The sequence below is a fragment of the Pollicipes pollicipes genome, unplaced genomic scaffold (assembly GCF_011947565.3).
Source record: "Pollicipes pollicipes isolate AB1234 unplaced genomic scaffold, Ppol_2.1 Scaffold_5724;HRSCAF=6776_pilon_pilon_pilon, whole genome shotgun sequence".
NCBI lineage: Eukaryota > Metazoa > Arthropoda > Thecostraca > Pollicipedomorpha > Pollicipedidae > Pollicipes > Pollicipes pollicipes.
In genome coordinates, this window is record NW_023596746.1 from 31,988,489 (window position 1) to 32,000,980 (window position 12,492).

A 12,492-nucleotide genomic window follows, 5' to 3' on the forward strand; every position below is an offset into this window, starting at 1 on the left:
TCCTTCGAACAGCCATTTTCACATCACCTCGTTATGAAAGCCTAATTTTTGACATCACATGTCGTCAAATGTGAAATTATTTGGTTCCAGTGGCTAAATGTGGGTAAGTCAGATAAAGCCTAGGATAGCTCACGCTGCATGCGCGGATCTCATCTTCACAGAGCTCTTGTGCCAAATGATATGTGTAATTATCTTTGCGAATTTGAGAACGATACACAGCTTGCGCGAACTTTGCATTACATGACTAATGCAAAGAACCATCGTGCTGACGGCAGACATGAGTGATGGCACCTGGAAAAATATCTGCAAATGTACCATCGTCATTAATTCATATGTTGTGGATGGTTGATAAACTGCTGTGTAATGTTTCTTCCATGGTGATTGATCGGCTTACGTTTGGTATTAACATAGAGGTAATGTGACAGCCGCACATGGACCGTCTCCATAAGCACAGCGCTCGACTGCGCTGACCGACTGGTCATTCGCTGCCGGGTGACCCGAAGTCAGTTTTGAACATGCGCCCCGTCGTTCGCTGTTTACACGGTTGATGATACTGTACAGGGGTCATTAGAGCGGCTCGCCAGCAGACTTCTTCGGCCGGCCGGCACTTCGGCCCGAGTGTTGAACGCCTTGTTGACAGCTCCTTAGTCAACCAGCTTCATAAGGTCACGCATAGGGACGGGGAATCAGCGCATGCACGAAGAAGTGATATATGGGCCCCGCTAGGCCCGAGACGTAGCATTCGTCTATCTATTGGGTTTGCTCGATAATTCAAGTCGTGAGACACGGTCAAGGCAGCGCGAAACTAGCGGGAAGCTCTGCAGTAAAAGCGAGTCCGAAAGGGCAGTGCTAATCCGCTCGTAGTCCCCGAGACATCACTGCGCGCGCTGTACCGTAGGCCGTTGACTCATCCTATGTGGTGGAGAACTCTTAAATGACGTCGTGGACCGCCATGCCGGTTTGCACATGATAATAACCTTGAAATGTGGAAAACCTATGAGATCGAAGGGATGGCCATGAATTCAGGCAGGACCTAGGAATATTACTGGTACGCAGACCAAAGTAGAGAAGGCAAGCCTCCTCCGGAATGGAAGCCTCTTGATTAAAAAAAAAAAAAACAGAGCCAGACTGAAAAGATTCTGAAGGCATCATAACTGGTGGGAGAGCAGTGTAGGTCTGCCGTGACCCCAAACCAAACGTTAGCAAGGGCACTATACATGGCAATGACCTAGTGGACATCTCTGAGGATGAGATCGTTCACTGGTTTAGAGCTTGGTGTGGTGGGAGCAAAGAGGTTTACGAAGAAGGTGGGAGGAAGGGTTGAGAATACCCCTACCATACTTCCCACATTTGGTGTACCAACTTGCCCCAAAACTGATCCACCAAGTAACATGGGTACTGTGTGTGCCGTTTGCCATGATTTGGAGTTCAATATGAGGTCACAAATATGCTCAAGTCTTGTGAGGCATAGTAATTGGTCATGTGTGGTGGACAGTGGTATGAAGGCAGTGATTGATTCAGTCTCTGTGTACGTGTGTGTGTGTGTGTGTGTGTGCGTGTGTGTGTGTGTGTGTGTGTGTGTGTGTGTGTGTGTGTGTGTGTGTGTGTGTGTGTGTGTGTGTGTGAGTGTTTGCGTGTGTGTGTGTGTGTGTGTGTGTGTAGGTTTGTGTGTGTGGTCATGTGCGTGTGTGAGCTCGCTTCCATCTTTATTATTTTGCTATAACTTTGTATTGCTTTGTAGTTTAGCATTAACGGGGGAGGACCCCGTAGCGAGGCGAAAAACGATGAAAGACCAGCGACCAACTCGTCGGGCTGAGCGAACCGTACGCAGACGCGAAACTGAATTGATAAGGTAGCAATATATAAATATTTAATGCGACGCATGGAGGGCAGATTCTGCGCCAGAGTGCTGACAAAACAAGTGTGTGTGCCACCGCGATTCATGTTGAGTCGTGTGTCGCTGAAGTTGCGAGATTTTCTGCTATTGTTTGAGTGTGGGAAACGAACGAGGTGATCGAGGAGACCACGCCGTATAAATGAGTAGTTTAATTGTACGTAGGTACAGTTACTCGTAATCTTTAGCTCGAGATATTCATAACCACTGAGTACTAATGCATCCTTTGCACCAGGATCCATCCCGTGGCTAAATCTTCCATGTTCCTCTACCATGCTCAGTCTCCACAGCATACCAAAAGAAAGCTGCAAGCAAAATCCGAATACAAAAGGGACGCAACGAAGACAACTGAAACGGACGCTTGAGCCCAGGAGGCTATGCGCCCTAATCCAAGACAACACAAGACAAGTGTGGTGTTGGGGAGATGCGCGCCGGACGTGCTGGTTTTGGTGGCGATGTTGTCCAAAATTGATAAATTCGGTGAAGGAAGCTCTGCTCCATTCATCAGTTCCTTCAGTGTTCAGGTTCATCATAAAATGTCCCACTCATGGAAGCTTTATTTTGCATAGCGATTGTGGACGAGATCATGTGAATAGTAAGTGCATAATGCCTATGATTACTAAGCATATCCTGGGCATTGAAGGTGGGACTGTCAGACCTTAGCCTTCAGACCTTAATGGAGCATGTGAAGTGAACACGAGCTGTCACTGAGCACCGAAAAAGGGCCATTCATGGATTCAATCATGAGCAGCCTGGCGTACTTGTCATTGGAAACAGGCTCTCTCTACATTGACTGATCATTGAGAGTATGTTTCTATGATATGATTTTACGCAGGCTAGGTGCTGCCGTATGACATAGTAATACACAAGATGTATGCAGCTGTGTTATCCAAATAAAATCAATTATAGGGTATAATCCTTCTGTCATGCTGCGCTATTTTATTAGCATTTACTGCGCATCATAATGTTTTCAACTAGGGTAGGCACTACAGGCAATGATGCTGCCCATATCTCACCTTGAAAGTGTCTGGAATACAACTTGCACGGACATAAAATGTATGGTATCCATAACAAGTATGGTGGCAGCCACACAAATTTCTCTTTATTGTGGTGTATTTTGATGTTCTTGCAAAGGAAGGTCCTTGACCAGGCAGTTTTGCCCCATCTTTTGGTCTTGGCATGCCCTACCCAAGGCTTCTTGCCGGAAAGACAGGAACACTCACTATTACTTGCTCACACTCAAGCTTTATGTTCTGTTATGCCTTAAGCAGCTGTTGCATGCTGTTTAGGCTTGCCACTGCAGCAATTCGTCTTTCAAGAAGTAGCAGTCCTAAGGTCAGTGTTATAATCTACGACACAAATGCTTGCGTTGATTGCATTACCAAACTCATCGGGGACCCATCAAGATTAAGCTCTGTCGTACATTTGTTGTTGGCTTTGGGAACCTTATGCAAGATTGTTTGTGTATATTTGTGTCATAGATTGTACATTTTTTGTGTATTTTTTCAGTGTCCTAGATTCTAGTTGTAAGTTGTACATTTTTGCTTTGAGAGACTGGATTATACTATTACACGCAAAAAATGTACAGTTTATGCCAAAAATATGCGAAGTTGTGTTTTGAGAAACTGGCTTCAAGTGTTCTGCAGTGTCTCATCTATTTTCGACAAAGACAGCTTCCTTACACATTTATCGTGGATGAGATAGTAGCATTAGCCTTATTCCTCGGATAAAAATTTGGAGAATAGAGACACAGTTGGGTTGATATTTCAGCAAGATGTCTATCCAAGCAATAGCAGAAGTAGTATTTAAGAATTACAATAAGAAGTGCTATTCTTCTGCCATTATTTCGATAGAAGTATGTTGCCGAAATAACAACCCATATATCTGTTAATGTACATTTAACACATACTGTAGGGCAAATTTAAATCTTGAACAAAAAATTGTGTCCTACAAGCATAGCCCCTTGGGCTGTATTACCATGAACCCCCGTTGGGACTTCGTTTTAAAGGGAGCGCACGGTGAAATGCGGTGTTATAACCAAAAATCTGCGGAAATTGCGATCTGATCGCGCAAGACGTCATCACGCCCGTGGCACACCCGACTGAGTGGTGTCACCCGATGGGCCCAGTGCCGAAGCCGCCCACGGACCGAAGCCACGGCAAGACCTCCGTGCACATGTGCGTGGATCTGACCAGACTCAATCTCTACGTTCGGCGTGGAGCGCGTCCAGTCACCACGCCTCACGATGTCGTCACCGGAATCGAGCAAGGAAGCCGGCACTTCACGAAGCTGGACGCGGAGTCAGGATACTTCCAGATTCCGATCGCAGAGGAAGACCAGGACCTGACGCGTTTAATAACACCCTGGGGACGCTACAAGTTCAAACGCGCCGTCATGGGCCTCTGCACGTCCGGAAACGAGTATGGACGGCGAGGATACGCAGCACTGGCGGGCCTGCCGAAGACGAACAAGGTATTCGACGACATCCTGGCCTACGATAACGACTACTCGACCCACATTCTGTACGTGACCCAGATTCTTCAGCGATGCGACAGCTATGGCATCATCCTGAACTCGGCGAAGGCGACGTTCGCCGCCCAGACGCTGGACTTCTGCGGCTACGTCATCAGTCCTGACGGCTACACAGCAGACCAGCGCAAGGCGCGGGCTATCGCTGGCTTCCCCGTTCCAGAGAACCTCACAGACTTAAGGAGCTTCATAGGACTGGCCAACCAGCTCGGAGCGTTTTCGACGGACACAGCCAGGACAGCCGAGCCTCTACGCGACCTGCTGAGGCCCCGGAACCAGTGGACATGGACATCAGTGCACCAGGTAGCGTTCGAAGCCGTCAAAGCAACGCCCGTCACCCCTCCCGTTCTGGCCTACTTCGACCCGTCACTGCCGACCGCAGTTCACACAGACGCATCACGACCCCGAGGCCTGGGCTACGCGCTGCTGCAGCGTCACGACCAGGAGTGGAAGCTGGTCCAGTGGGGCTCCAGATTCTTGTCTGAGGTCGAATCACGCTACGCTGTCGTGGAGCTCAAGATGCTGGTGGTGAACTGGGCCGTGCGCAAGCGCCACATCTATCTGGCTGGAACGGCAGAGTTCAGCCTTGTCACCGACTACAGACCTCTGGTGCCCATCCCCAACACCAAGTCTCTGGCGGAGATAGAAAACCCCAGGCTCCAACGACTGCGAGAGAAGCTCATGGCATACACATTCACAGCCGCCAGGAAAGCTGGAAAGACTCATCAGCTCCCAGACGCGCTGTCAAGGTCACCAGTCGATCAGCCGAGCCCTGAAGACCAGAAAGCTGAACACGACGTGACGTACCAGACGCGCAGTGTCCTCCTGACACGCCTCACCGACGGCGACGAAGACGAAGCGGGATCTGCACCGTTCCAGGATGCTCTACTGAGGAAGGCCAAAGAAGCTGCCGGCGCGGACGAGGCATACCGGAAGGTGGCGGAGACCGTCATGCAAGGATTTCCCGACCACAAGGCAGACTCGTCATCCCGCACAGCCTACGACGTGAAGTGCTCGAACGCCTTCATGACAGTCACCAAGGCGTCGACAGGACAAAGCGGCGCACCAGACAGTCGGTGTACTGGCCTAACATCGACCAGGACGTCCACAATGTCGTGACATCATGTCGCCACTGTCATGAGAGACTACCCAGCGTGCAGAAGGAGCCACTCATGACCGACCCCAAGCCGACGAGAGCCTTCCAGTCCGTGTCGGCGGACTTCTTCCACCACGCAGGAAAGACGTTCCTCGTGTACGCCGACAGGCTCTCTGGTTGGCCCATCGTCGTCTCCTGCAACAGAGAAGCGACGTCCCGGACCCTCGTCCGCTCTCTGCGTGAGATCTTCTCCTCCACAGGCGTGCCAAACGTCCTGAGAAGCGACGGAGGCCCACTGTTCACGGCGCACCACACCAGGGACTTCCGCGTGCGCTGGGGGGTCAGACACATGCTATCTAGTCCGCACTACCCTCAGTCGAATGGCCACGCGGAATCAGCAGTCAAGCTAGTCAAACGACTGCTGCAAAGGACGTCTGTGGCCGGCAACACGGACTCCGATGAGTTCGCCCGAGGCATCCTGGAGATCCGGAACACGCCCCGGGTGGAACGACGCTCACCCGCCCAGATCCTCTACGGGCATCCAGTTCGGTCGGCAGTCCCCATGCACCATCGCGCTTCGACAAAGCTTGGCAGAGGGGTGCGAAGGACTGCGACCGGAAGGGGGAGAATGTGATAAGAGCGACGACTACAGCCTACGACAAAGGAGCAAAGCCACTGCACCCGATGCGAATCGGCACGAAAGTGAGTGTACAGGACAAGGAGACAGGACTCTGGGACAGAATGGGAGAAGTCATGGCCATCGGAAGAATGAGGGATTACCTGGTAAAGTTCCCCAGCGGTCGCACCATGTGGCGAAACCGGCGGTTCATTCGTATGTACCGGCCTGTTTACGCCACATAGGGCGATTCGGCTCCCGCACGCAGTGACGTCACACCAAGACCAGCTCCAAAGAAGGTGCGATTTGCGGACCAACCCAGGACGGTGGCTCCGCGTCGAGGCAACCGTCAGCGGAGGGCCCCGGAGAGGCTAGAGGTCGACCCGAAAGTCAAGATCTACCTATCGACCCGGGGGAGGCGTGGTGTTCGTACTCGGGTTTAGTGACGTCACGTGTGGGCAGCCCATCCTGCCGTTCGATATGCCGATTACGGCAACCTTGTCTGTGAGTGTGAATGCGCCAAGTCGGTGCGGTGTGCGAGTGTCCGGAGAAGAATAGATCGTTCGATTGGTTTAATGGTGTGTGCCAACGAACCAAGGACTTGACAAGCTCTTTCATCATCCGCGCGTACCCAAAACACCTGGTGAAATGATGCTTTAAACTTGGTTATATGGCTTAAAATACATGCTCCATAGGCCTGTTTTTCGCGCCACGTTTTATCATTTATTTACGCTCTGAGAAACTGCTGTTATTTGACCTATGTAGTTCACTTCATATATGTATCTTTGCTGACTTTACGGTCATCGCTTTGTCAGTCCGATACCTAAATGCGCGCGAGCCATACACCTTTCTAACTTTTCCAGCCCTTGCCTCTTGGCAGGGGTGGTATCAGGAGTCGAAATATCCACGCCGAAGGATTGTTCCAGTGTACGTTTAAATGACCTGGTTGCCCCCAACTCCTTTCCTCCCTGGGTCGCCTCTGTGGTGCAGCTAAGCCATCTGCAGCGAAGCATATGTGTTGCTAAAACGGCATTCTGTACAGGGAACTATATAGATGAAACAAACTTGCGCTCATTTACTTCATCTACACTTTTACTTTATGCGTAATATGCACGCTAAGAACCCCACATAAGTACCCGTTCTCTTTGCGCGTAGACGTATGGGCGCTTGTGTTTATTTACTTATTGACACTTGTACTTTATGCCTTATTTATTATATATTTATTTTTACCTTTTACTTAACACACAATTTGGTTAAGCTTTGCGGGAACTGGGGGAAATTTACAGTTACTGTACCCGTTCTTAACTTCGGCTACCGATTCTAACGTATGCATATTGCACAGTGGGCGCGCACGCACATCTATATTTCCAGAACAGCAGCGTGGCAAGTGCTTCTGGAGGAGGTTCTGTAAACGGCCGCTGCAGTGCGGCGGGCGCCACTGAGGCCGGTCGGACGTGTCGCGGCGCCCGGCCGAACGGCGCAGTAAGGCCACTCGCCTTCGTTGGGTGGCAGAGGCAGGTTCTGCCGACCAGTAACACGACGGACGTGAAGCACTCGCGCCTGTTCGGCGGTGCGGCGACGGAACGCGGAGTCTCCGCGAGCCTACCGTGTGCGTGGGCCAGGATCACGGAGTGCGCCGAGAGGAGCGTGACGCGTCGCTGAGCCCGACGCACGCGAACACCTCTGGGAGTGCTCGTGACCAAGTAAGCTGTCGCGATGGCGGATACGGCAGAGAGTGGCAAGGCCAAGGAGAAGTCCGAGCAGAAGGCGGAGGTGCTCTTCGAGGACGTGCTGGAGCGGTGTTGCGGCACCGGCCGCTGGCAAACGCTGCTCATCGGGTACTTGTCAGTCTTGTGGCTGCTCTTCCCCGCCTTTTCCATGTCCATGATGTTCGTCGGCGCCACGCCCAAGTTTAGATGCGCCGACGGCTTCGCCGCCAATGCCACTTTCGCCTCGCTGCCGTCCGATACGCCGCGCTGCCACGCGGCCAACTCGACGGCCGCCTGTCAGCGCTGGGCGTACGACCCGTCCGTGTACGTGTCGACGGTGGTGACCGAGTGGACGCTGGTGTGCGGCCGCAAGCCGCTGCTCTCACTGCTGCAATCGTGGCTGATGATCGGCGCCCTGTTCGGCTCGGTGGTGAGCGGCCAGCTGGCCGATCGCTTCGGCCGGCGGCCCGTCTTTCTGCCGGCCATGCTGCTGCTGATCGCCTGCGCGTTCACCGTCGCGCTCGTCACCGACTACGCCAGCTTCGCGGCCGTGCGCTTCCTGACGGGCGTCGCCATGTCGGCCATGATCAGCAGCCAGTACGTGCTGATGATGGAGCTGTCCAGCAGCGAGCGGTGCGCCGCGATCGGTATCGTCTCAATCATGCCATTCGCCTTTGGCACCTGTCTCGTCGCGCTAGGCTCGTACCTGATCCGCACGAGATGGCTGCTCCAGCTGGCGTACGCCGTGCCGTGTCTTATCTTCCTGTTCAACTTCTGGCTGATGCCCGAGTCGCCCCGCTGGCTGGTGCTGCAGGGCCGGTTCCCGGAGGCGCGTGCCGTGCTGCGCCGGGGCGCGCGCTGGAACGGCCGCCGGGTGCTGCCAGAGGAGGAGGTGCTGCAGCTGATGGCGGAGGCGCGGAACAACATGCTGTCCCGCCAGACCACTACGAAGACCACCGACGGCCACAGTCCGCTGCAAATGATGCTGCAGCTGGTCCGGACGCCGCACATGCGCCGCCGAACACTCATCGCCGTCTTTCTCGGCTTCATCATCGCCGGCTCCTACTTCGGTATCTCGTTTGACACGACGCAACTGGCGGCGAGCCCGCATCTGGCGGCGGTGTTTATCGGTCTCGCCGGCATTCCCTCCAGCTTAGTGTTTCCCCTGCTGGACCGACTGGGACGGCGACCCTCGCTGATCCTCCTCCTCTGGCTGCAGGCCGCTGCCATGCTACTCACCTTCGTACAGAAGGACACCACGCTCTGGCTGGTGCTCGGCGTGGTCGCCAAGATCGGCGTCTCCTCCGCGTATAACACGATAATGGTGTTCACTGCCGAACTGATGCCCACCGAGGTCCGCTCGCTGGCGTGCGGCCTGCGGCAGCTGGCAGCGCGAGTGGGCGCCGCCCTCTCGCCGTTCGTGGTGGACTTGGTGAGCGAGCTGCACGAGAGCGCGCCGTCGTCCGTGTTCGCCGGCCTCGCCATGCTGGGCGGCCTCGCCGGCCTGCTCCTGCCCGAGACCAACGGCCGCCCGATGCCGGAGACGGTGGCCGATGTAGATGGGCAGCCGGTGTCCGCCGCACCGACCGCCGAACGCACCCGCACCAATGAGACGTGCCAGGGCGCTGATGATCCGTGAGCTGGCTGTAGCGGCGTCTCAGTGGACGCACCCGCAGGGCGCTCTGATTACACATGTGAACATGACGTGTATGGGATATAATCCATGTCAGTGATTCTTCAAACGTACCTGGTTAGTTACCTAAACTAAGTTAGTAGGCAAGTTACATTTGAGTAAGTAAACGAAAAGTGATTTGGATTTATTCGCCTATTGAACGTCGTGGCAGAATAATACAATTTAGTGCAGTCAGGAAGATGTGAAAACCTGGCCGAATGATGCCAAAACATACGGCAAATAGCCCAAAACAAAGCAGAGTATAGAAGACATATGAAGCTTGTTATCAGAATTCAAAATCGTGGAGTACGCATCAAGGATATTAAACTTGAAACACACCGACTAGGTAGTGGCGTTTGCGTAGGCCAGGTCCATCATCATGACTAGCTGAACCCTTTATGGTAAGAAACTGTGGGCTCCCTTGCAGGCAACAAATCAACCCGCATCAACGGAAGTAGTGTTATTACGAAAACACCATGCCTAGTATTTATAACCATTGACGATATATTTTGTTCCCGACTCGTTCGATCCTGCCAAGAATTTGTAGTGCGCGAAGTGAACCTCTTAATGTCGCAGTTCTCTACAGCTAAGCGTGGTGTTCACATTGATGCGAGGTGGGCGCCATGAAAGGATGGAGCTTCACACTTAATTATGCAACACATGTGGCAAAAGTTTTGTGTTCCCGGACACAATTGTACACCTTTCCTAAACATGTCGCGTTTCCTTTCACGTGCTATAATTTTGGTTTATGCACTCATCCTGCCAAGAACTCCTTCGGAAAGGACCGTTTTAAGCAATCGTTCAGCCAATTTGAGCACCACTCACTCAAACTTGAGTGAGCACGATTCAACTGCCTGGCTGTCGAGGCCCTTCGTTTTTTTCTCTCAGAGTATTGAGGTCCCCGGGACGGCCACGGACGCCCGGAGACAGCCATATACCGGATTTGACCCGAATCCGCCTGGGGTCCGAGTCGGCAGTGGAATCATCCAAGTTTTCGGTATAAGAACACCGCGTTGACTAGGTTCTAGGGAGAATTTCCTATCGGGCTTCTTCGCTCCGCAGTGTTCTTAGTTAGACTTTTGCGTCGCATACCCTTGTGCAGTTTTCCGTCTTACGTAAATCTTCGTATCCGTGAAACTTGGTACATGCCAAGTTACAATGATTGTACGCATGATTGCATTGTCCTGCCTCGTTTTACAGTAATTTGTATATGCAATTCATTGTGTGACATTTACTCATGCACAACATTTTTGCACATCTTCGCCACGTCAAATTTTCTCGCATCGCCGATCAATGGCGTCGCGCTTCTCTCCGCGCGCATTTCTTCATATCGACAAATATTCCTACCCCATTCCTCGCACAGGCCATTTTTCTCATCACCTCGTTATGAAAGCCTAATTTTTGACATCACATGTCGTCGAATATGAAATTATTTGGTTCCAGTGGCTAAATGTGGATAAGACAGATAAAGCGTAGGGTGGCTCACGCTGCATGCGCGGATCTCATCTTCAGCAGAGCTGTTGTGTCAAATGATATGTGTATGTATCTTTGCGAACTTGAGAACGATACACAGCTTGCGCGAACTTTGCATTACATGACTAATGCAAAGAACCAGCGAGCTGACGGAAGACATGAGTGAATGGCAATCTGGAAAAATATCTGCAAATGTACCATCGTCATTAATTCATCTGTTGTGGATGGTTGCTGAACAGCTTTGTAATGTTTCTTCCATGGTGATTGATCGGCTTAACGTTTGGTTATTAACATAGGGGTAATGTGACAGCCGCACATGGACCGTCTCCATAAGCACATCGCTCGACTGCGCTGACCGACTGGTCATTCGCTGCCGGATGACCCGAAGTCAGCTTTGAACATGCGCTCCGTCGCTTCGCTGTTTACACGGTTGATGATACTGTACAGAGATCATCATATCGGATTGCCGCCGGACGACGCTACAGGAGCGCACCCATGTTTGCGGCACTTCGGGCCGAATGTTCAACACCTTATTGACAGCTTCTTAGTAAGCCAGCTTCACAAGGTCACGTATAGGGACGGGGAATCAGCACATACACGAAGAAGTGATATATGGGCCCCGCTAAGTACGGGTCATGCAGCTAAGGGACATGACGGTGATGATGTTGGAGGGGAGGAGGGACGGGTTTACAAGCGTATTGACGTCCAAAAGGGAGCTTTCATCATTGGTATGGGATTTGACTTTAAAAAATCATCTTGAATATCGCTTCTCAAGACATAAACCTTTCTCGTTTCTGAGCGCCCATGTTTTTGTTCATACGCTAGGGCTCCAAATGTCCAGGCGCCCTACAGATGGCCTTGCCATGATGGTGCTTATCGCTCCACGCGGCGTGCCTCTTGATGAACCTTCTACTCGTTCACTTTGACATTTCATTAGCGGGAATTCTGAGGGTGCTGTTCGTTGTAAGGACGTCGCAGACTTTGTAGCCTGATCTACCGACCTTTTGCCAGCAAGTTCGACGTGGCTCGGTATCCAGATCAGCGCAGTGGAGTTTTCAATGTTCTCAGCGCACAGAGTTTTCATGGGAACAGCGATAGCAGCTTGGCCTGAGACGTAACATTCTGTCTGTCTATTGGGCTTGCTCGATAATTCAAGTCGTGAGACACGGTCAAGGCAGCGCGAACTAGCGGGAAGCCCTGCAGTAAAAGCTGAGTCCGAAAGGGGAGTACTGTCCGCCCGTGGTCTCGAGACATCACGTGCGCGCGCCCTGCACCGTGCACCGTTGAGTCATCCTCGTGGAAATGAGCACAACGCCTGTGTACTGTACTACGAGCTTCTGAGCTTCCTGCTTGAACACGGCAGCGTGTGTAGAACCCGTGTGGAGCTAGCTGATTCATCTGTCGCATGCAGGTTGGACAGTTAGCCATGGCTCCGCAGATGAGCTACGGCGGTGCCGTATCTGGCACCGATTAATCCCAGCTGCTCGCAGGCATTCAATCACA

General features: G+C 52.2%; 1 protein-coding gene across 1 annotated transcript; it reads left to right on the forward strand.

The window, feature by feature from the left end:
- Positions 1 to 7,851: 7,851 nt before the first annotated feature.
- LOC119102949 (organic cation transporter protein-like) lies at positions 7,852 to 9,483 on the forward strand. Its single transcript, XM_037226399.1, has 4 exons — positions 7,852 to 8,285; positions 8,385 to 8,673; positions 8,734 to 9,212; positions 9,282 to 9,483. Exons 1-4 carry the CDS (start codon positions 7,852 to 7,854, stop codon positions 9,481 to 9,483), a joined length of 1,404 nt encoding a protein of 467 aa, XP_037082294.1.
- The last annotated feature ends 3,009 nt before the right edge of the window (positions 9,484 to 12,492 follow it).